General features: G+C 41.2%; 1 protein-coding gene across 4 annotated transcripts; it reads right to left on the reverse strand.

Moving 5' to 3' along the window:
• mlxipl (MLX interacting protein like) lies at nucleotides 1–27,253 on the reverse strand. 4 transcript variants are annotated; one of them, XM_073479008.1, is made up of 17 exons: nucleotides 26,683–27,061; nucleotides 24,133–24,239; nucleotides 23,775–23,857; nucleotides 22,872–22,961; nucleotides 21,878–21,919; nucleotides 17,506–17,680; nucleotides 15,040–15,120; nucleotides 10,942–11,093; nucleotides 9,402–10,014; nucleotides 9,221–9,294; nucleotides 7,871–8,138; nucleotides 6,158–6,273; nucleotides 5,827–5,949; nucleotides 5,478–5,605; nucleotides 3,475–3,598; nucleotides 638–767; nucleotides 1–506 (listed from the first exon to the last, which is right to left on the reverse strand). In XM_073479008.1, the coding sequence occupies exons 1-17, from the start codon at nucleotides 27,027–27,029 to the stop codon at nucleotides 340–342; spliced, it is 2,820 nt and encodes a 939-aa protein (XP_073335109.1). In that variant the 5' UTR covers nucleotides 27,030–27,061; the 3' UTR covers nucleotides 1–339. The 4 variants fall into 4 exon arrangements, with proteins under 4 accessions (XP_073335109.1, XP_073335108.1, XP_073335112.1 ...); XM_073479007.1 differs by having other exon boundaries at nucleotides 7,871–8,141; XM_073479011.1 differs by lacking the exon at nucleotides 21,878–21,919 and having other exon boundaries at nucleotides 26,683–27,253.
• Nucleotides 27,254–27,583: the final 330 nt, after the last annotated feature.

A 27,583-nucleotide genomic window follows, 5' to 3' on the forward strand; every position in this document is an offset into this window, starting at 1 on the left:
TTATTTGAACAGTAAATTAAGCATTTTATTAACAGTCACAGTGACTGGTATCTCCTTCCAATCATCTGGACTTTACCAAATAAAATGATTTTAAGGCAGAGAAATACTTACAAGTGTGGTATACCTTCAACAGAATTTACACACAGATCACATATAGCTCCTCTGATTCTTGGGTGTAGTGGAATACATTCTTTCTGCAGCTGGTGAGTTTTATTGGAATGTGATTATGTGTTATGAAAAGTCTCCGAGCTGAGTGTTGAGTCTTTATTAATCAGTCCACATGCTCTCCTCTGACTTGTTGTCTCCTGTTCAAGTGTCCACTGAGTCTGCTCTTCAGGGTCACATGGGGTGTGTGTTGTCCCGAGCGGCGGGCTGTAAGGAGTGGTCCAGGACAGCGGCGGGGGGGTTGCCCTGGGTGACGGCGAGGGTGGCCTGCTCCGGCAGTACGCTGGGGTCTGTCAGGATGGCTGTGGTGGTACTCAGGAGACGGAGTGAACTCAGAACCACTGAGGGTAAATGACAGATTACATGTAATGTCAAAGAACGAGGAATGATAGCGACACAATCAAACGATACATTGTTGTTGTATGAATCTGGGTTTAGATGTGAACTGAGGAACCAGCTGTACTGGACTCACTGGGTCTGAGCGCAGGCAGGGAGCAGTGTTGGTCCAGCCAGGACAGAGTGGATCGACACAGGTCCTCCATACTGGCAGTGGACACCATTCCATTATAGGACTCAAACAGCGGCTCGATGATGATACTGAACTGACACTGAGTTGAGGAAAGAAGTGTGGCTCATTCAAACACCAGAGTTCATAAATATTCTTCAGCTGTCTTGTTTTCCTAATGCAGTTTTTTTTATCCATCCTGTTCCTGTTGGCCCTCTGCCCTGCATGTTTTAGATAAATCCCTGCTCCAGCACACCTGATTCAAATGATCGTCATCAAGCTCTGCTGAAGCCTGATAACAACCCAATCATTTGAATCAGGTGTGCTGGAGCGGGAAACATCTTAAACATGCAGGGCAGGAAGCCCACAGGACCAGGGTTGAGAAATACTGTCACCATGTTACAGAACTGATATTGAACGGAACTTTTAACTGGTTATGACACAATCTCATTTTAATACCGATGCCTCTGTATGACCTACATAAACAACCAAGACCATCAGCGTCAAGATCGGCTGTTTCTCTCTATCTATTATAGTTATTCTCAGTGTGTTTCACAGGGTCTGATTCTGACGTATCAGGGTTGGAAAGGTAATGAAATAGAAATGTTTTATGTCAGAGTTGAATGAATAGAGGAGTCTCACAGCCCGTGGAACAGAGCTGCTCTGTAGGTCAATGGTACGACACTGAAACAAAGTTGACTTTGTTTCACCGTCATCATATTACAGTTATTAATCCTATATAACCACAAATAGACACATTACTTCATCGCTATGCAAACAGCTGTGATAAAAAAGGAAAAACAGTATTAAAAATAGGTTGCTCTTTCTTTCACATGCTTCCAACACAGATGCATGCACTAGCCAGATCAGGATCTTTACAACAGGAGCTGCTGGTGCTCATGCTGCTTTTGTCCACAGGGGCTGCCAGGATCAACAAAAAATGAAAGTTACTCGAAGCTGCTTTAAGCATCGCATACTGGACTTTCTCACAAGCAGACCCCAGACAGTTCAGACTGGCAGTCACACCTCCTTTACTTTAGTGCTCATTAACGAAGCCCCCCAGGGCTGTGAGCTCAGCCCCCTCCTGTTCACAGTGTACACCTATGACTGCACTCCTGGGCATCAACAGAACTCTATTGTGAAGTGTGCAGACCACAACACCATTATCGGCTGCATTATGAAGAATATGAGAGTTCATATCCGGAGGAAATCAACAATCATGCAGAGGAGCACTAGAAAGCATCCTGACTGGAAACATCACAATCTGGCACGCAGGACAGGAAGGCTCTACAGTGGGGCAAACTGCCCAGAACTTTTCTTTTTTAATTTCTCTTATGTAGCTTAAAGAGACCTGAACTCAGTTTCATTTTACCACCTTGGAGTTGTAAATGGACTAATAAATGAACCTTTAATGTCTCTATAGCTTCCTAATTGTCAACAAATCCCCCAAAAACAACAAAATAAAAAATAATTAGTCCATCTTTCAATAGTTTCTTAATTCTTAATTCCCTTCCACTTAGCCCAAAGTCTGTTCCAACCGCAGACATAAACCTTTGAAAACAGGTCATAATTACATAGTTTCCGATAACAGCTGGGCAGTGTAGCTTTTAGCAAATGTTACTCAATTAAGAGAAAAGCGGGAATTTAGTTGGGATCTATCCTCAGTTGCGGATTGATTCGCATTAGCTCTGCTAGTTAGTATTTGCAGCAGCTGTGTGTGACTGACAAAAAAAATAACTGCAATGTGCATGTTCATTTTTGTCATCTAGTGCCACGGTGTGCCTCACTGAATGTGTTTTTTAATAGATTTTTTCAACAATAATGGAGCCCTATGGCACACAGGAATAAGAACTATTAGTGGGATCAATTCACTGTTATCATGAGTTCCTTAATAGTTATTTCAGTCATAACACTGCAAGTGATTGGTTCACTGTTTTGCAAGCACCCATGAACTAATGGTCCACAAAAACTAAATGAGTCAGCTCTCATTGTTGAACACCACTCTCTATGGAGAGGCTAGAAAATTAGCAGTCAAACATCTGATCCAACGCAGCTATCTTGACTATGTAATGAGAAAATACCCTCTTGGAGAGCTGCATGTTTCTAATTTACAATATCAGCAGTCAGATAAACGCACAATCCCCTGAGGAACCAGAGAAAATTCCTTAATATTTATGGAAAGAAAACACCCTCAGGTTGTTTTTGTGCAACACCCTCTGATGATAAAATCCTAATCTGATGTTCTTATCTTGCCTGCGAGATACAGGCAGCAGTAAAAGATATGGTGATGATTAAGGAAAGAGTGTTTTTATGCACCTGGCAGTTGCAACACACAGACATGTATCCTATCTGCCTGATGACACTGACACACCCCAGATGAATAATCATGAATAATTTAACTTTGTATAAATTAAAATTATATTAAACTAGAATCTGAGCAAAGATTCTGGTCTCTTTCCATATGTACTGTATCAAAGTAAAAGCTCATTTCATGGGATTTTTTTTCCTGCAACACTTCAAAAACACTGTAACTGTGTGTCCTTCCAGATTGGCATGATGTTTGGTTTAATTAGTTCATTTGGATTCAAAGAAACCAGTTTGGGGACCAAAATAAAATTTGATATTCCTCCAAAGTCTGAAGATGCTACAGCCAAGTACTGCAAAGTAGTGAAACAGAGGAGCCTCACACAGGAATAGATGGGTATGTTGGATTATAATGTTTGATGCAGGGTAAATAAGGTTTTTAAGTTGTGTTTGTGGCACTGTGATGTTTTAATTAACCAGATTTACATTCATTAGGATACGATCCAGAACTTCCAGTTCTGCAGCGTCTGCGCCTGGACGTACTCTCTGAACTTCTGCCTCATGTGGTCGAAGCGCTGCCGTGTGATGGGCACACCGGTGGCTGGTAGCTGCTGCTGGCACACACTGCAGGAAGAGACACACACGTCAACAAAGCAGCGCAGTCCATCTTCATATCAGCAGGGAAAGACATATATGTGATATTAAACTGGCAACAGACAGCTTTCCTCCTGTTTCCTTTCTGTTGCAGAGAAAAACTGGATTGTTTCCGTTTTCCTCAAAGTGACAAATAACAACAACACAGGACAGAACATTAGTTTATTCAATCATGTAGTAATTTAATAGAAATGGATCGTCAGTTAAGCTTCTTTTTTCCTGGTGACAGCGTGCCCATTGACAAAATTGCATCGCTAAAGCGAGGTTTATAGGGAACCGATGTAAACGCAGATGGTTTCATTATTCTGTATCCATTACACTGTGCAAACAACATTTACAATTTCAAGGCTTTGAACTGCACTGTGACTTTTAGTTTTGTCTCTTTTAAACCTATTCTGTTTTAGCTTACGACTTGTTTTAATGTTTTGTTTCTTGATGTCTTCCTACTTGTTTTAATAATTGCAATTTTTAATGTCTTTTAATGTAATTTTATGCCCCTGTAAAGCACTTTGAGTTGCCTTGTGTCTGAATTGTGCTCTACAAATAAACTTGCCTTGCCTTTACTTCATCATAATACGCTGAAGCAGAAAACTTGTCCAATTTAAAGGAAAGGTCCTCAATTTTTCAAGTCTGTCTTAAAATAATAATCAGGTACTCATATGCACATCAAAACAGATTTTGCTTGTTGTAGTCGTCCCTGCTGATCATACTGGCTCTTAAGAGTTCCCCCACTTCCACTGGAAATGATGGGGGACAGAATCCACAGTCCAAAATATGTGAACTTATCCTTTAAATTAAAGGTTGAATAATGTAAAAAGTTAGATTTAATTATAAAGCAGGTCTAGCTACTTTATAAATGCGGTGAACGTATTAAAACACTCAATCCACTGAGAAATGCCCACAGCCACAAACTGTGTCTGCAGGGTTGTGATGTCACAAGTACACAGTCACCGCCCTCAGCCACGCTCCCAGCATAGCCATAGGTGCAATCACCACAGATTTTAGATAGAACTAGATAGTGAACACAAAATGGTGTTCATTCAGTCCAATGAGAATTACTCGCCTGGTGCATACGCCAAAATGGTTTTCTAGCTTCCAGGTTTACTTACCCGGAAGCCGAATATACGCAGCAGAGTTGCTCCCTTCTGACCTTAGACATTATCATGTGATGACATTACAGATTTTTAAAACACTTTTCTCAGCTCGAGGAAAGTTGTACAAATATAGACCTAATGAATCAAAAAATCATAATAAAAGAGTCATAACTGACCTTGTTTGCAGTTCCTGAACAGTAACAGTTTTACAGACATCTCTCTTATAATAGTGGTCAATGGGGAAAATGTTTTTTTGGGCCGCATTTTTCACTGCAATACTGTGAGTGGCCACTGAGCAACAGGCTGCCATATCCAGGTCTTAATAATACATTCATGAAAAACACCAGCAGAGAGCTGATGTGGAAACACAGTGGGTGGTGCCTGCTCAGGCTCTGGCCTGTGAGAACCGACCAATCAGAGCAGACTGGGCTTTTCGGGACAGGAGCCTTAAATAGACAGGCACTAATAACTTCAGACAGGATGAATAAACGTGCTGCAGCAATGGACAGTAAGGAAAACAATGTGTTTTTTGAACATTAAACCATTAAAACATTTTCTAAAAGACAACCAAAATAAAAGTATGAACCTGAAAGAAAGCATAATATGGGACCTTTGAAATGGGACCGCATATCATATAATATTAAACCAAAATATCCATACAATCTTAGTTAATATGCATACACACTAACATGCGTGCACACACCCACACTGACACACACCTACACACAGAGGTCAAGCCTAGCTAAAGGTCTCACTTGATGGCAGAGTTGAGGAGCTGGATCTCCTCTCTGAGCCTCTGAGCCTCGTCATGCAGCTGAGCTCGCTCCTGCTGCATCTTACTGATGTACTCAGCCGTCTTCTGCAGTGTGGTGGCTTTACTGATCTGTGCCAGCAGACAGAGGAATTACCAAATGTCAGAAATACAATAAAACTATTCACAAATATTCAACATTACAGTGGTTACGCTCATGAATATGAGATGTCTTGAGCTCCACCTCATATCTTTTTCCAGTTAAACTGTGCTTGACCTCTACTGCACTTTGCTGACGCCCCCACCTTTCAGCACATCTATCTCTACTGCAGCTGCACATCTTTTCACAGTACCTTTATGCTCGGCTGAGAGCTGAGTGTTGTCACAAGATTATGTAAAGTGTCAAAGCCCAGTTTGATGTTGAAACGCCTCTTCTGCTCTGCAGAGATATGAGTTATCCTCCTGGTCTCTGTTTGCTGCAGATAACACAGCATAGAAACATTTACTGTACATCACAGGTCACACCCAGATTCCCAAACAATCAGTTTCATGTATTCTTCACTTTTCACTTCCTTTAGCACTCCAGAACGATTTGATTATATCAATATTTATAAAAGCGGCATGCTGCACTATATGAAAACATAGATATACTGTATGTAAATGAAATGAGACAGTGTGTCCTACCTTACTTGATTCTATCTTTCCGAGTACTGAGAAGCCTGAGTGTGAGGACTCAAGGTTGGAGACTTTATCTATGGGGTTTGGTGGTGATGTTTGGCCTGGATGTCCTGGAAAATTAACTAATAGAAAGACAAATAACAATATCTAATCATTATATTTGCAGGGAAATTAGATGACCTTTACATGTCGGCATGTACCACGCACAAATTGCATCCAGCGCAAACTCTGCGGATGTCAGCAGTGTGATGTAAATGATACATTTACGTATACAGTACACAATGGCTGTGGGCTCTTCACTACTTGGATTTTAGTTTAGATTTCGTTTTTTAACCAGCCTTTTTGCTAGATTCACCAGAATTGATGAGAACATAACGAAGAAACCAAAACCATCCATGTGTTTATGGAAGATGCCAACACTTAAGCATACTCCCTCTGCTGTGTGATAATTAAGAAGCCCCATGTCTGACGAGAGGAAGTGAACATTTATCAGACAAGTCAAAAATATTCTATTTTCTGTTACTTTATGGTACTTTATTATATCCCAGTGGTAAATATGTCACTTTTCACTCCATAACAATTATTTGATTACTAGTTACTTTTCAGGTTAAGATAACATGACACTAGACTGGCATCCACTAGAGCACAAACCTCTGTCAATAGATACCAGCCACCTAAATACGCGTCCTTAGCCACATTTCAGATGTCTACGAGTTGTTTGCAGTTCCACCCAACTGAAATTTTTTATTTCCCAAAAGGATAAATCATTCAATACTTTTTTTAAAAAAAAGAGAAGATTAGAGAAAAGTCTGAAAAATTGTGTCAGTATCAGCATTAATCTAATGTCATATATGATAACTTATCAGTCATCTATCTTTATATCTTTTACTTTTGATACATTTTGCCGATAATAATTCTGTACTTTCACTTCTAATGTAGTATTACCACAAAGTTGAATCTGTTCTTCTTTTAAAAGCAACATTATGTAGAAATTGGCATTTCTTATGATTTGGCGCCCCCCACAGTTGCTGAGTGCAACACCACTGTCGTAAACACAAATCCCAGGTCTGTAACAACTTGTCAGACGTAATTTAGGTGATAACTACAAACAAAACTCATTATATCACAATAATGTTGTGTTGAAAACTTCCCTACCCTCGATCCTACCCTCTCACTGAAGTTACATAGAGCAGAAACAAGTGATAGAGACAGACACCATTCACCCTGTTACAAGACACTGTACCAACAACATGATTTTGAAACTGTTATTTTAAGATAAAAAGTTGCATAATGTTTTAAATTAAGGATCTTTACACTGATTTTTGCCTTGTCTGATAACCTTTTAGTACATTTTGAGGCTCCATCGAAATGAAAAGTTACAGTATGTGTCTTTTATTTTATGGGCTGCAGATTTAAGAATTTAAATAATTAATCATCATTAACTCTGCAGACGTCATGTAGCCAGGCTTATTCTTTGAACCATCGTGGAGTTTAAAAAACACTTTCAGCTACGTTGTTGTCACAATATACATAAATATTTCACCACTGCACCCCACATAAATGTTCTACTTAGCTGTATAAAGATTATAAAAGCGAGCACATCCCAGCACATTACACACCATGTGCTGGACAAAAATACAAAAATCAAGTCTGCACACTAGTATTTGAAAAAAACTAGAGAGCCCAACGCTTGAGTGGTTTGGAGCACTGAGGTCTGACCTGTTAAGCTGCTCCTGTCCGTGCCGTAGAGCTGGACCGGAGATAGTTTCTCCGTCTTGGGAACGAGAAGGGTCGTGCCCGTGTGCGTGGAGCCTTGGGTGAGCAGGGCAGACACCGCTGAGCCTCTGGAGGTGCTGGCGTGTGGTCCACTGTGACCCAGGGTGGCACTCTGGCTGTGCAGAGGTGTCAACACCGGGATCCCTGCAGGCCAGACAGCTCCATGGTGATGCTGCGATGAAGCTCCTCCAACATGCGTACTGCTGCTTGACTGCTAAAAAAGATATACACTTTAATTTCCCAAAATGTTTTTCCCCTGAAGATAATGTTAAACAAGCAACAGCAACACTGAGACAACTTCATATAATTATGAACCTCTAATGCATATACATACTGGGTTGTTGAACTGATACTGCATTTTAATTTTGACATGTTGAACAAAGTATCTACAATAGTTTTTAATCACAAAATTAAAGGTTTTGGTAATGTTCGAGATAGTACCCAACAAATTAGAGTGTGGGTTTTAACTGATGTCTGTTGTCGAGATTGTCTTCACTTGCTCATTGTTTGAGGTTTCACAGACTCCACTGCTTAAGTATGCTGCTACCTGTAAAAATAATTACAATAATTGCAAATCCAGCTAATTATTTTCTTTTTCCCCCCAAGACTCCAGGAAGTGATTGCTCTAGTTACCTCAACAATTACTTTAAGAAGATGGAAGAAGCTCATAATCACAATAACAGGGTAAGTGTAGCTATGAACCTCTATAGGTTCAAAACTATGATGGGTACGGTTTCTTTTTTCTCTACTGGTGCTACTTAGTGAAACAAACTGCCTTCATAAAGAAGGTGCAGAACCAACAGCCTTTAAAGGTGCAATATGTAAGAACTGGCCACCTGTCGGATTCATCCTCTGAACAAATAGAGGGTAGTACATCACCAGAGTAACTACTAACTGCTGCTATCTGTAGCTGCTCTTACCTAGTTAGCAGTGCAGCTAGGGGTCCTTTAAGCTGACTCTGCCTGGACTGGGAGCTCAGAGCACCGAGGTAGTGTTTGTATTGTTTACCATCTGATTATTGCCTCTTGAGGTATATAATGGTATTACAGGACGGTTTGAGGCAAGCTGGTTAGCATGCTAGCTTCAGTTGACAACAGTCTACAAAAATGGCAAATTTTGGTTCAGTCAAACCTACCACTACCATCTTCTTTGCAAGAAAGTGAATTTGCCTAATTTTTTGAAAATTTCAACTTATTTCTATTCCTTTTTCATTATTTGTTGTTTGGATGCTGTGCTAAGCTAGTTATCAACACAAATAATCACGGCTCTTGTGATTTTAAAGGACGGGCTCACCGGGTTGCTGGGAGACGATGACCTCTGACCTTTGGCTGCCACTAGAGTAGTATCAAATCCTAGTGATGGCTTCCCTGAAAGAAGAAAACCCAAAAGTTAGTTCATTTATTCTGACAGAAAGTTGAGCCCACTCATTTTTCAGATGAGTAAAAAGACATTAAGATGGACAGAAGTGACTCACGTTCACGGGCGCTGGAGGAGAGCAGCTTAGCCAGGCAGCTAGTGGGTGTGGGTGCAGTGGACGGGGGGCCAGACGGAGCCACAGGGGGACCAGCTGTCCTCACTCCTCCTGTCTTCTGCTTGTGCTTCCCTCTGACCCCTGTAACAGCCACCTGCTCCGGGACGGAGAAGCAGTGGGCTGCAGTGACAGAGGGCAGTGCCACGTGGACCGGGTCAGACACAGCGGCTGGGTAACTGAGAGAGTGGCAGGGAGTCAGGGGGTACGTGTCCCCTGTGTGAGTGTAGCCGTGAGCCTGGTGCACAGAGCCCTGGGCCCCCATGGTGGAGGCGGTGTGAGTGATGACAGTGGGGGTCACGCTGGTCGTTGTGTAGTAACCAAACTTGTGGCACGGTAGTGGGTACAAAAAAGGAACGCTCGAAGAGGCCAGCTGCTCGATGCTGCTGGTGTATGCTATAGAAACAGGTGGATCAGAGTACGACTGGGGTCCATATGGCATGGCACCTGATATGATGCTCGATGTTTGGTATTCACCGCATCCCTGGTGCGGCCTGGTCTGGTCTGGCCGGGTATTGGATGAGGAGGGCTGAGACAAATTGTCAGATGACAGATTGGGCTGGAAAAAAGGAAGATTCAGTCTTTTTACTGATTGAACAGTTAGTGTTATTTAGAGCCCGGTCGATGTATTGGTTAGCCGATATCATTGGCTGATATTGGCCTATCATAGATACATCCACTGGTGGAAATGGGGGGGAACACATGGAAACGCTGCACAAAATGCTGAGTTCATATTCCATCTCTCGTTTCCCCATCCACCTCAGGTATTATGTATGCTAGCAGGCTAACTATACTAACATGGGTTAATGATTCAAAGTAAATTAGCCTGCTGATGTTTTAGCTATAAATATGGGTGTATTGATAAATTCAATGGTTGAACAATAACAGTTCAAAATAGAAAATTAAAAGAGATTTTATTAAGTTATCACAGTAAGAGGAATAATCAGGCCGTAATTAAACTGAGAAGAAGAAGATTAATTCAAAATGTAAAATGCAAATTTGTGCAGTGAATTAATGAAAAAAGTGAAATTGTAAAACTGGATAGATAATAGTTAAAAGCTTAAGTAGAAAAGCATGGTTCCCCCAGCAGAATGTGCCCATTTCCACCACTGGATTCATCAGCATTAGTGTACGTCTTGTCCGATATGTGATGATATCAAAACTGTTTTTCAGAGATTCTAATGCAGAAAAAGATGCTTTGAATAATTAATAATTAATAAAATTCCAGGTGAAGTTTAATGTTTAACTGTAATATATCCTGCCTCTGTTATATATCTTTGTCACAGCCATATTTGAGGGATTATTATTAAAAATATGTTTGTATATCAGCCAATATATCAATAGTGGAACTTTTTATTTTCTAGCTTATATCAGTATTGGCACCAAAAATCAGGATCGGTCGGGCTCTGGTACTTTTAGAAGTTAATGAAATATTTCCGCAGCAACACATCTCACAAGCAGGAGGAGCTGTTTACGGCAGCAGTACCTGAGCCAGCTGGTTGTCGATGAGTAGCTGAGGAGTAGTGACCACAGGGGAGGGGACTGGAGCAAACTCTGTGCTGGATGGGCACTCAAAATAGCCACAGTCAGCAAAACCAGTCTGCTCAGTGGGCTGGCCCCGGTAGTTCATAAAGATATCTGAAAAAAAAAAAAACACAGAAAATCAGGTGTGATGGAACGTTAGAAATTGGTATGAGCCAACATAATTATGTTTAAAAACTCTCCAAACTTCAACATATGCTGTGACCTCAGTTTACTCCTTTCTTTTCCTTTCTAACCTGGTTAAAAATGATCAATAACCTCTTCAGGAGAGAACATAAACAGTTAATAACAGACAATCCTAGGGCTGCAGATAACCATTATTTTCATTTTGAAAATACTGCAGTTGGCAATAAATCGAATAGTTGACATCAACAAATTATATGATTAATTGTTGCAGCTCAAGGCAGCACAACAAGGAAACAGAACATAGACAATGCACACTCGGATATAGAGTTACTTAAAATACCTACGGACAATTACCAACCGCTTCATTCAACATAGTGCCTCTAAGAGCTTTAAAATCAGGCAGAGGACGTCAACGTCCAATCTTTCTGAAGGCTACTCCAACTGAGGGGAGCAGTGCACTTAAAAGCTTTCTTTGTCATTTCAGTCTATGCACTTGGAACAGACAGTAAACAGGTGTATGGTCACCTCCAGAAGCATGTGACCAGTGACTACAGTTTGAGTTCATAGTTTCACTTCAAACATTATGTGAAACGTCTTTATTGTAGCATTTCAACTAAATTGCATAAAATTTAAAGGTAAACATGGTGTTTGTACAGCTGTAAATACAAAACAGCAAAAAGGATGCTTGATTATTCGATCCAAAGGCTACTAATATTTTTTATTGGTATCATACTTAATCCAATCAATAGGTTGAGCTTTAAAGTAACGTTAGCCTGAAATCCTTACCATCAGTCTGTAGGTTGATGTCAAAGTCATGGGATTCATTTCAGAAATTCAAAACAGCAAGTATAAAATATCATCCAAAATGTTGCGAAGCTCTCTGTGTGACGTGATCTTGAAAGGTATTTGCTTCGTATCTGCCAGGTCACATATTTTTGGAGCCACTGACTGTGGCAGGCTGCCAGCTGTGGTTTACCACAGTTTCTTCACATCTGACCTCATCGGATTCAAACCAAGTTTTGATCAGCTGAGGAACAGATGTCAATACAAGTGATACAAGCTCTGTCAAGTAAAAAGCAACAAGTGTAGCACAATCTGACAATACATACCAGTATGTTTGAGTTTTCATCTCAGTAAGGAGACACTACTGGAATAACATGCTGCCTCAGACAAAGTCATGTGTATTTCCATTCTAGAGAAGCACGGTGGAGGACTGTGCATAAATTAAACTCATGGCTGTGTCGCTCCGACAGACACTCGCTAGCTCCCTGGACCTTGTGACCGAGAGAAAGGCAGACAGCTGATCCCTAAAGACCCTGCCAGTGCTGTGAGAACAAACAGCTACACACAAACACACACACACAGGAACAAACACACACACACAGGAACAAACCCACACACACACATTACAGCAGTGGGCAGCAGGTTGTCTCTGGGTTACAAAGGCTGATTTGTAGCCACAGGGCTGCTGGATTGCTTAGCTGAACGTAACACAAAGGCCAAAACAACCACAGCCGTTGTGCCCCTGAGCAAGGAACTAAACTCCCTCCTGTCTGAAGCTCTCCAGCTCTCCAGCTCTCTGTGTCTCCCTGCAGGCTAGCTGTTCACTCTGAAGAGGCAAGCAGCCCCGGGGCGTTAACATTTCCTGCCTCTCACACTCTGAAGGATGCACGTAGAATGTATAAAACACGGACGTAGTCTCTGTGATGTCACCTATAAGTTACTCAGGAGGCATTGTGAAGCTCTGTGTGGTCACTTTCAGGGCTGTGCCTGACTCCGCCTTAATCCTGGCTAATCCAAAAATGGGAGGGGCTAAAACAGGCCGAATAAAGTCTTGTGGAATGAGCTGATCTGACACACAGCTGACAGCTGTCACTGAAAGTAGCCACGCCCATAATCATACATAACTTTAAGCCTAAAAAATATTGATAGTGAGTTGCATAAAAATAGCTGCATGGCTAACTGGGCTAGGTAGCTAATGGCAGCTACAGTTAGCAGCAGTTAGCGGTTACTCCAGAGATATGGTGCCCTCTATATGTTTGGAGTGTGAATTCTAGAGGTGGCCAGTACTTACATAGTGTACTTTTAAAGGTTCAGTGACCTCTAGTAGTGCAATGGAGCTATTTTTATTGTTTACATGAGGACACAGGGTGACAGAATACACATCCCTCCATCTATGTGTGGCAGTAATGCACAAAGATATGCAGCAATGTGCCAACAGACTGCAAGCTAACTCTTATGCATGTAAACATTTCTGGATTTAAATTACAAACCAGTTTTAGAAGGGCAAGCACGAGGAAGAAAATGCTCTCAATGCATTTATTAGATGACAAAGATACGAACAACGCATTTTGGTGAGTAACACTGAATAGAGACATAACTTTTGTTTGTCTCCACAGGGCCCCTTTAAGTTGATGAGTTAGCTAGCAGCTGCTTATTTACACATCCAGAAAATATGGAACTACATTAGCATCCATTGCAGTTGTCTCTCTGTCAATGTGATTAATTTAAAGGTGCAATATGTGAGAATTGGCAACCTTGAATTCATACTCCCAACAAATTGGGGCAGCATATCACCAGAGCACCTGCTAATTGCTTAACTTTATTTTTTTTATATATCCATGACTAGCTACTGTAAGTGAGTTAGCTCAGTTAGCCGTGCAGCTAGCCAGACTACCAGGGGAGTATTTGTTTTACACCACTACACTGGAGCTTTGGACCGCTGATAGAAAAAGTTTTCAGGCCCGAGGCTAGCTGGTTAGCATGCTAACTAAAGTAGATATCTCTTCAACACAATACAGAGATATCCAACACGTCAAACACGTATCATTTCTTCACATTCTGTTGATAATTTTAGCTAATTTCTGTATGTTTAAAACGAAAATTCTTACATACTGCACCTTTAAGTCCAATACTCACTGTCCTTTTATCTCTGTTTATGGTCTCCACCTCCACCTCCTGAGGGAAATACCTGGCTCATTAGCTGCTAAATGCTTCACTATGTAAAATATCTAGTTGACAACAAAAAAGCTGCCTGCTGTGGCTGAAAACAATACTGTTGAGAGCGGTGAGAGTGAACCGAAAACAGGAATATTGTGAGCTGAAAGATGCAAAAAAGCCTCATGGAGTTAGGTGGTAACTCTCTGTGGGTTCATGACATCCTTTTCAGATAACAACTGTTCACTTGTTATTCTGAAAGTATTGATTGCCGTGTTAAACCCAATGCTTCAGACAGACAATGTCAAGCTTAAAAAATTCAGGACTTTGAACAGAGGTCATCAAGAGCTTGTGTTTGGAGAAGGAAGTTCCACCATCTCCCAGCCCATCCCTTTATTTTCCCAGGCCTCATATGTGGTGCCAGAGCCAGGGGTCGTGGTTAAATACATCCTCTTCCACTTCCCCATTCTCCTGACTCAACCCTGGCTTTGACCCCACTTTCACCTCTGAGAACCAAATAATATACTGCAGACACAGCACATAAGCAAAGGAGTGTCACTTGAGAACAGATTTTTTTTTTTAAAGCAACAGAGAATTATCAGAAATGCCACGTAAAAATATCTGGATTAGTAATTTATCTTAAATTCAGACTTAATACGACAATACATAAAGTTTTTTTTGCAGTGTATCTGAGAGGGAAAACATTAATCTTGATAAATGTGTAGAATTGTGTCTTGTCAGATATATAAACACTGTCAGTCTGAAATGTTGACATGACTCTGAAACTCTGATACCTCTTATGTGGCCCAAGGACACAAAATCAAGCATACATTAACCGCACCATCAGTGAATAATTAACTATCATGGACAAAAATCAACAGTTGATGGATAATCAGATGAAGCGAAACAAAGGGAGGAAACTGATCCACATGTCAGACGAACAGACAGACAGACAGACAGAGGGACGTGTGGAGAGTACCTGGTATATCCATGAAATCGTCCAGGTTGGGCTGCAGTGGAGTCAGGCCTGGCTGGATTATATCAGCATTGCTTGTGTATGCTGAAGAGGAAGAGACAGTAGTATCAGACATGAGAGAGAGAGAGAGAGAAAGAGAGAGAGAGAGACAGAGAGAGGAATGTGTGTGAGTGCATCTGTCAGTGTGTCGGTCTTATTGTGTGTGGGGTTTTTTAAAAGGTTATCGTTCGGCATAAGGAATTTCCTTATTTGTAGGGTGTGCTCCTTCAGCTGACTTGCTGACCCATGTGACCATCAGCTACACCAAGTGACAGAACTGTGGCGTTGACAACAAAATATTAAAGCTCCTGAAAAACTACATTTAGCAGACACTTTTGTCCAAAGCGACTTACAGTAATTCATACATTCATACACTGATGCCAGTGGCTGCCATGCAAGGTACCGACCAGCACATCAGGAGCAGTTTGGGGTTTAGTATCTTGCCCAATGACACTTCGACATGCAGACCAGGGGAATTGAACCAGCGACTTTCCGGTAACAAGACGCTGGCTCTACCCCTGAGCCACAGCCTGAGCTGCCCGAAAACTAGTTTTCTCTCGAATTAAAGAAATAGTTCAACAGTTTAGGAAATGCAATTATTGGCTGTCTTACTGAGAGGAAGAGGAGAAGTTCATTACCAATCTGATATCTGTTCATTCAACACAAGGCCACAGCCAGCAGCTAATTAGCTTAGTCTGAAAAAGACAGCTAGCCTTGCTCTGTCTGAAACCACCTACCAGCACCTCTTAACACATTATATCTCATTTGTTGAATTTAAAAGTGCAAAAATGATATATTGTTTTCCAGGAAGTCACTGCACCTGACCAAGAAATAGTCCTGCACATAACACACTGTAACACCACAAATAGTCATTGTACACTTTGATTTTTGTACATGTTCAACAAATGAAACACTACGTGTTATTTAGACGTACAAATAACAGCTAATTGGAATCATTTTGTTCAGTTTAAAGATTTGTAGGCACTCATGATCTGTGTATCAATACACATCATCTAGTCAGAGGTCATATTGATAACATTTCCATGTAGAAAAATAATTTTTCAAAACTAGTATATATTCAGAGCTTGTAGAAAGATGCAGAAAAAGTATCTTTCCTTCAAAACATTATTATGATTGTGAATCAATAATTGTAAAAAATTCCGAAATGATTGTTTTGTTTATGTCTGACAGTTGGTTCCAGCTTCTAACAAGGTTTGTGAGCTGATAGCATAACGCTGTTGGCATCTGTGTTTCTTGGTGGTTGCCAGTTTGTGGAAACAAACATAAAAATGGCTGAGTTCTACAGGACGTGCCCAGCAATGACAGCTAATGTTAGCACCAGTAATGTTTATGTTAGCTAGCTAGCGGTAGCAACATTAGGGAGTGCAAACAAACTGGCAACCACTTGAGGGGGCAGATGGTTCGAACAACAGCGGTGTTGTGACGTGAATGCAATGGAAACGTGGAGAGCGAACGCCACATTTAGTGGTTGAATGTTATCAATAACACCTTTAACCTTTCAAAATAAAGGCACCAAAAATACTTGGTTAGGTTTAGCTATCAAAACAACATGGTTTGGTCGCTGAAAAGATGATGGCTTCGCTTAAAATAACTACTTTCTCAAATCTATCAGCATTGTTTGATGGCCCAATGTTATGCTATGCTTAGCTAAGCGTACACTGGCTGTGGTGTATAAAACAAAAGACATGCAAAGGATGTAGATCTTATTATCTAACTCAAGAGAAAGAAAGCAAGAAAGCATTTATGCAAAAAAGCAAAATTCCAAAAAGTCAATCCTTTTTTTTAAATAGTCTATATATATACTCAGTACATTTTTTATTAAAAGTTAAAGTCAAAACCACACGACACATGTGTAGGTGTGGTTTCATCAGAATTAACTGACACTGAGGTGAGATGGAGTACGTGTCCATGTCAAACCAGTTTGGCACAGCCAAAAACACAAAATACAAGCATATAGTTCTGTTCAAACATTGTTAGAAAATGTTGTGTCCATCATAGTAAGACACTAATTTAGAAAAAGGTTTCCAGGCCCTTTAAAACATTAAATATGGCAGATTTCCTGTTTCTGGTATGTCATATCTCACTCACTATATTAAATTGTACACAATTGTTCTATCATTAATTCTGTCCTCTAGGCTGATGTCCGTGGCAGAAATGGCATTAAGCTAGATGATTGAGTTTTGACAGATTTGATAAAAAAAAAAGAAAATAAAGTGCATGCCAGAATTCACATGATAAATGTCCGCAAATGCAAAATGTAATCTCGTCATGCAGCTCTCAGGCCACTAGTTACCAGACTTTATTTTTAAACACTTCCAATCATCTGATGCTGCATCTGAGACCGATCTGAAATCGCTGCAAAGTCACGGCTGAAAGTCACTCTGAACATTCAGGGTGCTGACTACTCACTGTCTTGTCGGTCACCGGCCCAGGGACATGGCTTCTGCGTCATGGTGAACAGGGTGTCGGAGATGTCGGAGAGAAGGCAGTCCAGGTCAAACATGTGGGCCTCCACCGGCGCGGCCTCAGGCTCCTGGTGCATCTGATTAGACCATTTCTCCAGCTTGGCCTGGCAGATCTGACCCTGGAGCACATTGGTCCAGAGTTTAAAAAACAATTCAAAGCTAATTTTAGTGACAAAGTCAATCCCTGATCTATCCATTAGAGGGCTCCCTACAAAAAAGACTGAAAAAGGCAAAGTGATGCATTGATGGCATTTGGTGTGGAAAGTGTGAAAAGGGAATGACTACCTGAGAAATGCATGTAAACACCAAAGAGCAGGATGATGTGATTACATATTCCTTACGCAGTAGGTTGTTGGTTATGTGTAAAATTAGTGGGTCCAATGACTCTCAAAAATACGAGAATGCAAGTTCAGAAAAACACAATTTACTTCCACCGGAGCAAAAACAAAATGACAAACACACAGCAGTTTCAGTTGCTCCACGATCACATCTAGCCAACCGAAAATGCAACATTTTTCCAAGTGCCTTTTTTCCTCTTCTTATCCAATAAAATATAACTCACAGAAATTGAAGCTCCAGCCCGGTCTCTTCCGCTCGGTTTGAGATGCTTTGCCTCACGCTGATCTCCTTGTCTTTACCCTCCACTTCTAAGTCTGAAGCCATATTTATAGGGAAGCCCAGACCGAGCCGGAAACTGTTTTGATTACGTCTAAGCACACGACATCCCCTCTCATAATTTATTCATTTACCGCTCGATTTGTTTTCTTTGAGGGAGAATGTAAGTGTGCAAGTAGAAATGAGGTAAGATTGCTTGTGTGCTTATGCATGTGTGTGTTAGTGTGTGTTTGTGTTTGCATGATGAAAAAGCAGTTTTGACACATTGTTCAAAAACACAAGCCCCTTGCAGGTTTATCATTATGTCTGCTTTGTTCATTTCTTTATTTTGATGTCTCACCATTTCAATAAGTGCTGCAGCCTTTTGTCCCTGACCTAATTCTGGCAGTCACACTCACGTGCGGCCAGGCAAACAGGCAGATCTGAGGCCCCTGCCAACACAAACCGCTGCTGTCTCAGTGGAGAGGAAAGAGAATGAACATGCATATCAGCGCCTCACGAGCTCTCACTTCCGATGGATATTTTTTTTACATTTTTTGAGGGGTTTCCTGCAACCAGGTGGAACATGACATTATTTGGGTTTTCTGTTTGGTAGTTTCCTGTTTTATTTTGTAGATTATATCCTTGTGTGTTATGTTTTACTTTGTATCACAGGAAACTTGTACTTGTTTCCTGTGATACAAACATGTGCTATGTTGTTTCTGTGATACAGTTAGGTGCTATTTTGTTGTGAGATTTTATTGTGTTTGTATGAGACCCTGTGCGGTCCTTTGCTCTCCTTTAAAAGGACACAGCTCCCCCTCTCGGAGTATATCTGTTGTGCTGTTTTGGATATCCTATTTAGCACACCTGTGAAGTTTTACTGTGATTTTGCCAGAATACATGCTGAAGAAGGGCGTCTTGCCCGAAACAACCGTGTGGCAAGAATAAACAGTTTGATGGGAGTGCTGACCTTTATTTTTCTTTTATGTTTTACTTTCCAGTTCCTGTCTTTGTCTTTTTCCCACTCTTTTTCTGCGAACACCTGTGTTCGTGTCTTGCGTTTTGTCGTGCCCTAAACGATTGTTTTGTTAATCTCTGTGTAATAATTCTGACAGTTGGTTCCAACTTCTAACAAGGTTTGTGAGCCAATAGTATAACGGCGTCAGTATCATGTGGTATCTGTGTTTCAACAGCGAGTCTTGGTATTTGCCAGTTTGTAGAAAAAATAATAAAAAATGGCTGAGTTACAGTATGCACTGAGCTTATTGTGTTTCCCTAACGTTAGCTAGCTCATGTTAGCAACGTTAATGTTAACTAGCTTTAGCAACATTAATAATAGCTGGCGTTGGCAATGTTAGCGTTAGCTGGCTAGCACTAGCAACCTTAATATTAGTTAACAACTGGTAACCACTTGAGGGGGCAGATGATTGGACAGTGGTGTTGTGACGTGAGATGGAATGCCACATTCAGTGGCTGAACGTTATCAGTAACACCTGTCTTCTACCTGCCTGCCTTTGTGTTTGTGTCTCAGTTAGAGAGAAGCCTCGAGGAGAAGGACAGACACACATCAAGACTCTACAGCTGCACTAGTGACTCTTGGGTACTTTGAGCAAAATGCTAACATCAGCATGCTAATATGCTCACAATGACATTGCTAACATGCTGATGTTTACCAGATAATATTTACCATGTTCACCATCTTAGTTTAGCATGTTAGCATGCTAACATTTCCTTATTTAGAACCAAACACAAGTACAGCTGAGGTTAAAGGAAATGTCATGAGTTTTGCAAGTATGTGCTCATTAACCAAAGTGAAATTTTGACCTGATGATGGTGCAGTAACAAGACTCGGTAATAAGTAACATACCATGTCAGGCTAGTAAATCTAGCAACTCAGTTGCCCAATCGGGCAAGTAGTAAAAAATAATTAAACGTTATCTCTTCTTATCTCTGATGAGAGTTGTACATAGACAGTATTGGGCACTTGCAAAAAAATGGCAGCAAGACTTTTATGAGCTGAAGAACATTTCAAGGATTGGGTGGTTTGGTTTAGTTGGGTTACATTAGAGGATGTGGCCGCACTCCAACTATGTACCAGTTTGACCAATTGATCCTCTGGGGACAATGAATATCTGAAGGAGATTTCATGGCAATCCATCTTATAGTTGTCAAGATATTTCAGTCTGAACAACAAACGTCATGGTGGAACTAAAGTCAGTGGATCATCAATAAGATTCATCCTCCAGGGAGCATGAATGTCTGCACAGAATCTCATGCCAATACATTCAGTGGTTGTTGAGATATTTCAGTCCGGACCAGAGAGGTGGACCGACCAACACGTCCACGTGTGGCCCAGGGTATGACAATGTCTGTCTGTCTGTCTGCGATTTTGTTTCACTCTCAAACTGCCTGAGTTTTATCGGACTGACAGTGTGGTATGTAATTTGAATCTGTGATAGATTTCCAAAAAAGCTGCTTGTGGAATATTGATGCCTGGCGAAGGCAGATAAAGCTACTTCATCCACACAAATCATATGGTTAAAAGTGTATTGATTATTGGGCTGAAGCTTAAATTATACGGCCTGTTGAATTTAAGATTGGAGCTCTGATTACTGTAAGCTGTTATAAAGTATATGACATAAGCACTAACGTTACAAAAACAACCACTTGGTTTTACTGGGGTGTTTTTCCTTGGCACTGGATTGAATCTCTTAAGAGAAAGTCGAGATAACACTTTGGGTACACAAAGCATAAAAACCTGGTTTAGTGATCTTTGACCTACCTGTCTATTACACGCTGATATGTGCCTCTTTGAAGTGCCGCACAATAAATGGGCAGTTCGGGCTGCAGACTGACAGACAGATCTCTGCAGTGGTTGTTAAGACTGTTCGTACAGTGTTTTCTTATGTTTCCCAGTGTTCCCAGTGTTCCCCTATCTCTCTCCCTGTCTGTGCTTGTGTGTGGTAGTGTGGTCTACCTTCCTCACTCTCCTCTCCTCTCAGCTTACAGCCATAATTTTGACCTCTATTAAAATCTGGGCTTCCAATGATAAGCTAAATGTAACAGTGAATTAAAAACAGAGGTCAGAGGTGAAAGAGGGAATAGTGGGATGAGACGGTGGGACGGTTGGCTTTGCCTCGCGAGGGCACATGTCACATTCATTCATGTGAATACTATCATGAATGAGGTGCTTCCCCAGGGTCCCTCCCTCTCTTTGCCACTCTCCTCGTCTTTTGTTCGTTTTCCGCCACTGTGACGTCACTGTCATACTCGCTGCCCCTCCGCTGCTCACCTTTTACAAAGCAGAAGTAGGTCAGATTTGATTAAATGAAATTAAATTCTGCAGCCATTTCCCTTGAATAAAGTTCGAGGTATTGTCGCTGTCGGCAATCAATATGTGTCAATTGCCTACAAATGCCAGGCCATGACGCAAGTTGTTTTGCACGTTTCTGATTCTATTTTTCTGCACGCTCTGTGTTCTGTTCTAGTTAACCAAGGGGACTAAATCCACGTGCTAAAAATAGCTGCTTGGGGGACTTTGATGTTCAGATGTTGATCTCCGACTGCATCAAAAGTAAACAACGCTAGCAGGCTCACACTGAAGCCCAGGTCAATCGGCCAGCTTCAGTTTTCAAAGGTCAGTATTGGTCTACATTAGTGTTATTCCAAAACTTATGTAGAGACAATAGAATAATATTGAAGCAGGACTTCTGTCATACCTCTTGTAGCATTGATAGAATATCATCCTTCTTTTTCTGAAGCTGCAAAAGACAAAAATAGAAAGTGTGTTGTTTGATTTGGAAATGAACTAAGACTCTACAGTCATGCTAGCAGCAGGTGTAATGTTTATCATGCTCCCCAGCCAGGTTTAGCAACCGTGCATGCTAATATTTGCTAATTGGCACTAATCATAATTTTGATGTGACGTTGGTGCTTCAAATCACCAAAGATATAACAAGCCACCTTGAGGGGAAGATAAATATCTGCACCAAATTTCATAGCAATCCATCTTACTAAGGTTTGATTTTGCCTGCCAGATGTTTTTGTGAGGTAAAAACACTCTTTAATTATGTAGGATCCCTAAATATTATTTATTATCTATTTATAAAATTGGGATCCTAGAACCATTTTGCATCTCTTCACAATACAATAGGTATTTGCTTTTGGCCAGTGACCCAGCCTGAGGTTTCAGTTTTGGCCCTTCAAGGGAAAAAGTCTGGGCACCCCTGTGTGTGTGTGTGGAGAACAGTATGGGGATTAGCGAAGTCATTAGGATATATCATCTGGGAACCCATGAACATCTGTAAAGAATTTAGTGCTGATCCATCCGAGAGGTGTAATGACTTTGGTTTGGAAAAGTGAAAAGTTTGACCTGCTGGTGGCACTGCTAGACATTTCAGGGATCTTAAAGTGATCAGAATCTGTCCTCTAGGGACCTGTAACAAGTTTTACAGCAATCCATCCAGTAATCTCAAGATGTCACTCTGAACCAAACATGTCAACCTGCTCTTGGCCCTCAAGGAAATCTCAGGAAAGTCAGCAAGATACATCCTCTGGGGACCATGAATGTCTCTTGAAAATTTCACGACATTGTAGCCAATAGTCGTTGAGATTTTTTCAGTGTGGACCAACCAACATCAACAGAGCCTTGCCGCTAGTATGGCTGAAAATCAACAAGAGAAACATGTGTTCTGTAAAAAAAAGAGTGCTCACCCTCTTCTTATAGTAAATCCTCCATTTGTGATACTCCTTGATCACCACCTCAATCCTGCGCTTCCAGTAGCATCCCTCTAACACGATCGCCTGTTGACATGAGGCAGGAATACCAAGCGTTTAACTTTCTGTACAAAGCAAATCATACATCTGCCCGATCTCATCAGTGAAAAAAAATCACAAAAAAAATAATTAAAAAAATATAAATATAATAATATAATATAAAATTTAAAAAAAATCAAAAATCAAAAATCACAGCTCAGCAATATAAACATTAAAGGATAAATTCACCCAAAAATGAAAATGTGGTCATTATTTACTCAACCTCGTGGTGATGGAACGTCAGGGGAGGATTCGTAGTTCACAAAAAATATTTGGATCTTAACAGCAAAACAGTGTTGCAGCGTTCTCCTAAACAACTGAAGTAGATGGGGACTTGTTTCAAAACATAAAAAAACAACTGAACAAAAAGGAAAACAACATAAAATGGCTCCCTAAAGATAATTTGGCATAATTCAAGTCTCCAGAAGCCCCAAGATCACAAATTGATTTGAAAAGATGTTGTTTACAGGATTTTAATGGCCAAATTTTCACTTTAGCTGCTAAGCTAAAAGCGTTAGCGCGCACCTTGTCTGAAGTGGGTGCAAGAGCTTGACCATGTGTCAAGGGTGCAGATAACGTCTCTTAAAATAAATTAATAAATAAAATAAATAAATTTAAAACAACGACTTCATTTGTTAAACAGAATGCTGCAACGATGTTTTGCTGTGAAGCTCCAGAATGTTTTGTGGATCAGCAAGGAGGTGAGTAGCGAATACATTTTCATTTTTGGGTGAACTTTTCCTCTAATGTTTTATTGATTGATAAAGTGCGGTTGAAAACGACAGCTTTTACTTCACTCACTTCAGGCTTTCTGTGTGAATCTGCCTCCGAGCCCTCCAGCGGTGTGACGAACCCACACACTGGGCTCTTCCTCTTCTCCACATCTAAACATAGCAGACACACAGCAACACAATCAACACATTTTTCTAGCTGTTTGAACAGAGGACATTTACAGTGGTGTCTTAGTGAACACAGCTCGTGAAAACAGTGGTTCAGCTCCTCATATATTTTTTAGTCACATAGATGTTCTTCTCTTTAGATTTCTTGTATGACAATTTCTGCTGCATTTGGCAGCGATGTCCTTGTTCGATATTAATGGAGAGATGTTGAAGTGTATGTGGGCGGCGGAGAGAGAGGAGGTGAAGAGCGGTGGACTCACATTGAATGAACCAGGCTCTCCAGATCGCATTGTTCAGCCGGATCTTATCCCTCCACAGTAACCGCAGGCCCTTGAAAGACTTCCACTTCGGAGAGACTATCTTACCGCTGCAAAAAAACATACAGTCATAGTTTTGTGCTTGTTTTGGAAAATAAAAAAAAATATATGCCACTTGAAAATGTGTTTTTTCCTCTGAGGGACAGACTAGAATTGAGTAGATCCTCTTCAGAAGAGAAGGCACACAGTGGAAAAATGATCAGCAGCCTCACCCTGTTAGAAATCTGTCCTGATTTTGACTAATAGTCCCTAATCAGCTTCGTCACCAGCACACTTGTCAGGCTGTTAGCACTTTTTTCCCAGTTTCCCTCAGCCTGCTGAGTGCTGAGAAGAGCCCCCCTAATGTGAGGTGCTCAGGGAGTTGCTAGGAAGCATTTTCAACAGGCTTTTAATGGAGCGACGTCGCTGCATGTCACGCGCTCCAAAACAGCAGAGACAGCACATTACTAAAAAAAACACCTATTAGGAGAAGAAGTGATTAACAGCAGCCTGGTTAATGTAAAATACTGTGCAGCAGATAGCACGCATACAGTCGACCTGCTACTCAGCTTAAAGAAAATAACGCTCTTCATGTCCTTAATGTTAATCCCTTCATCATTACGTGTGTGGTGTGTTGTTCTGGTCACCACTCCTGGCTCAGGGTTTATTGTGCAGCTATCATCGGACTATAAAACGAATATAAAATCGGCACAGAGTCACCCGTAAGAAAAATGTTTTCTTTGGGCCAAAGGCTGATGGCACTTCTTATAAACAAACAGAGCAGCACTAAACTTACCTTCTCCTCTGTAGAGCTGCAACGATTAGTTGATTATTTCATGAATTCATTGAAAGAAAATAAACAACCAAGTATTTAGGTCATTTTTCAAGCTAAGGTGTCAAACATTTAGCTGGTTCCAGCTTCTTAAATGCGAGGATTTGCTGTTTTTCTTTGTCGTTTATGAGAGGAAATGAAGAGTCTTTGGGTTTATGACTGTTGGTTGGACATAAGAAGTAACTCGAAGCCATCACTGGGAAATTTTGCTGAGCATGTTTCACTATTTTCTGACATGTTACAGACTAACCAGCTCTGCCTAAAGTGAGCCAAACCCTTTTTATGCTGTTCTGTTTGGACTGCTGTTGGACTAGTTAGTAAGTACCATTAGCTGACATGCTAAGTAATAAATATATACGTATATCATATCGCGGCCTGATGTTTGGCTTTGTTACCAAAGATCTGATCATTTGGACAGAGGTTTAGCTGATCATTTTACAGCCAGGTGTTACTGTCTCTGGTTCAGAGCACCTTAGCTTGTCGTGCTGTTGCTATTCTGAGTTATGTGCAAACTTTGACTGGCGCATGGCAAAAACACGGAGCATTCATGTTTACCAAGTTTCCAAAACATTGTTACGACGTGTCGAGGTTCGTTCGTAGTTTGCACGCAACGTTTCATTACATGTGACAAACTGTTACAGAAACCTGAGATTTATATTTACGACAGTTGTGTTGTGCTCAGAAATGACTGGGACCACCAAATCACACAAAAATGTCTACATAATGTTGCTTTAACAGAACTTGGGATCCTAGTACCATTTAAAAATACAACACTATACAGTATAATACAAAGGTGTTTGCCTTTTGCCAACCTTTAAGTTTCAGTTTCGGCTCTCCAAGGGAAAAGTTTTTTTGCACCCCTAGACTGAAGGGTTAATCGTTTGCAGATTGATCAATAATGAGCATAACTGTGGCAGCCCTGGTCTCAAGCAACAACAGGTGCTTTCTTTTCACGGTCGTCTGTCACTCAAAACTCAGTTTCAAAAACACAGGGAATAAAACTAAAATGCAAATCTGGATGTTAGATCTAGTGTGTACACTATCCTCTAACAAAGCATGCTGTGTGAAGTCAAAGTAACACTCCATCTTTTTTAAAAAAACAAACCAGAGGCATCATTTCAGGATCCTCTCTCCTTTCCCTCAGTTACACTGTAATCTCTCCACTGCTGCCAACTAGAATCAAAGTCCACCTTCCAGTCAAGATTTTCCAAGCTGTTTCGCAACTGACTGCGAAACCCCTCTTCCAACACATCCACACGCTGTACAGCCCAGCCCCTGACTATCAGTCTGAGAAGAGAAACCTGCTGAAACACAGACATTGTTCTGTGAACAGCCTCATAGAGACACATGTAAAGATCTGCACTACAGAGGGAGATCACTGCAGGAGGGAGGAATATCAGTTATAGCCTGCAGGTTCATTTTTCAAATTAATGTGTACTTTTTGTATTAGTACTCGGGGCTATTTCATCTGAAAACTTCTATATGATCTCACCTAATCATGATGCATGAAAGCTCCTAACTTTAAACATCTGCTCCTGCAGGTTAAGAAAGAAGCTGAGTGTGCAGAAGTGCAGGAAACACAAGTGAAATTAAACCTTGTCTCTGGACTTTTTTATAAAGTCAGCTGAAAATAATGAGAGGTGGGTTTAACCTGCTGTCCCTGACTAGATGATATGACCCACCTGTAGGCCAGGGACATGCAGTCAAACAGGCGGGTCAGAGTGGGGTCGATGCTCAGGCTCCCGGAGCTGAGCGGCCCGTACCGGTACGTCTGGCACCACGTCCTGTTCACCGTGTCAAAGTCATATCTGAGGGAGCCTCCGCTTCTCCTCCTGCGCGGCGCGGAGTCGCTGTGGGGCGACGACACCATGAAGTGTCCGCTGTGGATGACCTGTGTGCCGGGGAAGGTGCCGGCGGACGGCCCGGCGCCGACCACCCGAGCGGGTTCCCCCTCCGCCTCCGAGTCCGAGTCCGAGGAGTCGTGCAGCTCGCTGCGTCCGGCTGAACAAACTCTGTCTTTGCCCGCCATGGTGCGCTCTCACTCCGGGTTGACTGACCGTCCAACGGTGAACTTTCTCCTCAACTGACTCCCCCTCCTCCCCCTCAACTCCCCCCTCCTCCCCCCGCCCCTGTTGTCTCCAGACAGTCCAATATTTCCTCCAACGAGTGTGGCTCAGTCACAGCGGTGAGGCCCCTCATCTGTCAGCTGAGACCACTGACTGTCCCTGTCCCTGTGTGTGTGTGTGTGTGTGTGTGTGTGTGTGTCTGTCTGTTGTGTAACACCTACTATCATTATGTCAACTTCCTGTGGTGGTAAAGTCCTTCTCACCAACACCGCTAATTATTAATAGACCCATTCTGATCTGAATTATCATTTTTATTAGTACTATTATTATTATTATTAATAATATTATTATTATTACAATTTGTAGTAGTAGTGGGACTTATTGTGTCTAAAAACCTCAATATTACAGTAGCTTTACACTTAACGGTGCACTATGGAGAAATTTTAATCAGAAGAGAAAGATCTTTATTGACTGATTTATTTATTATTTTTGCCTAAACAAATTAAATAAACTCTCT

This window comes from Pagrus major, chromosome 13 (genome assembly GCF_040436345.1).
Source record: "Pagrus major chromosome 13, Pma_NU_1.0".
NCBI lineage: Eukaryota > Metazoa > Chordata > Actinopteri > Spariformes > Sparidae > Pagrus > Pagrus major.

What these genes read in the sequence shown, in the direction of transcription:
- mlxipl (XM_073479007.1), bottom strand. Translation starts at nt 27,029, where the DNA reads ATGGCGGGCAAAGACAGAGTTTGTTCAGCCGGACGCAGCGAGCTGCAC. An exon ending in ATTCACACAGAAAGCCTGAA is followed by an intron (nt 22,962 to 23,774) that starts GTGAGTGAAGTA and finishes TCATGTCAACAG; the next exon opens with GCGATCGTGTTAGAGGGATG. An exon ending in CATCGTCTCCCAGCAACCCG is followed by an intron (nt 8,142 to 9,220) that starts GTGAGCCCGTCC and finishes TATCTTTTTTAG; the next exon opens with CAGTCAAGCAGCAGTACGCA.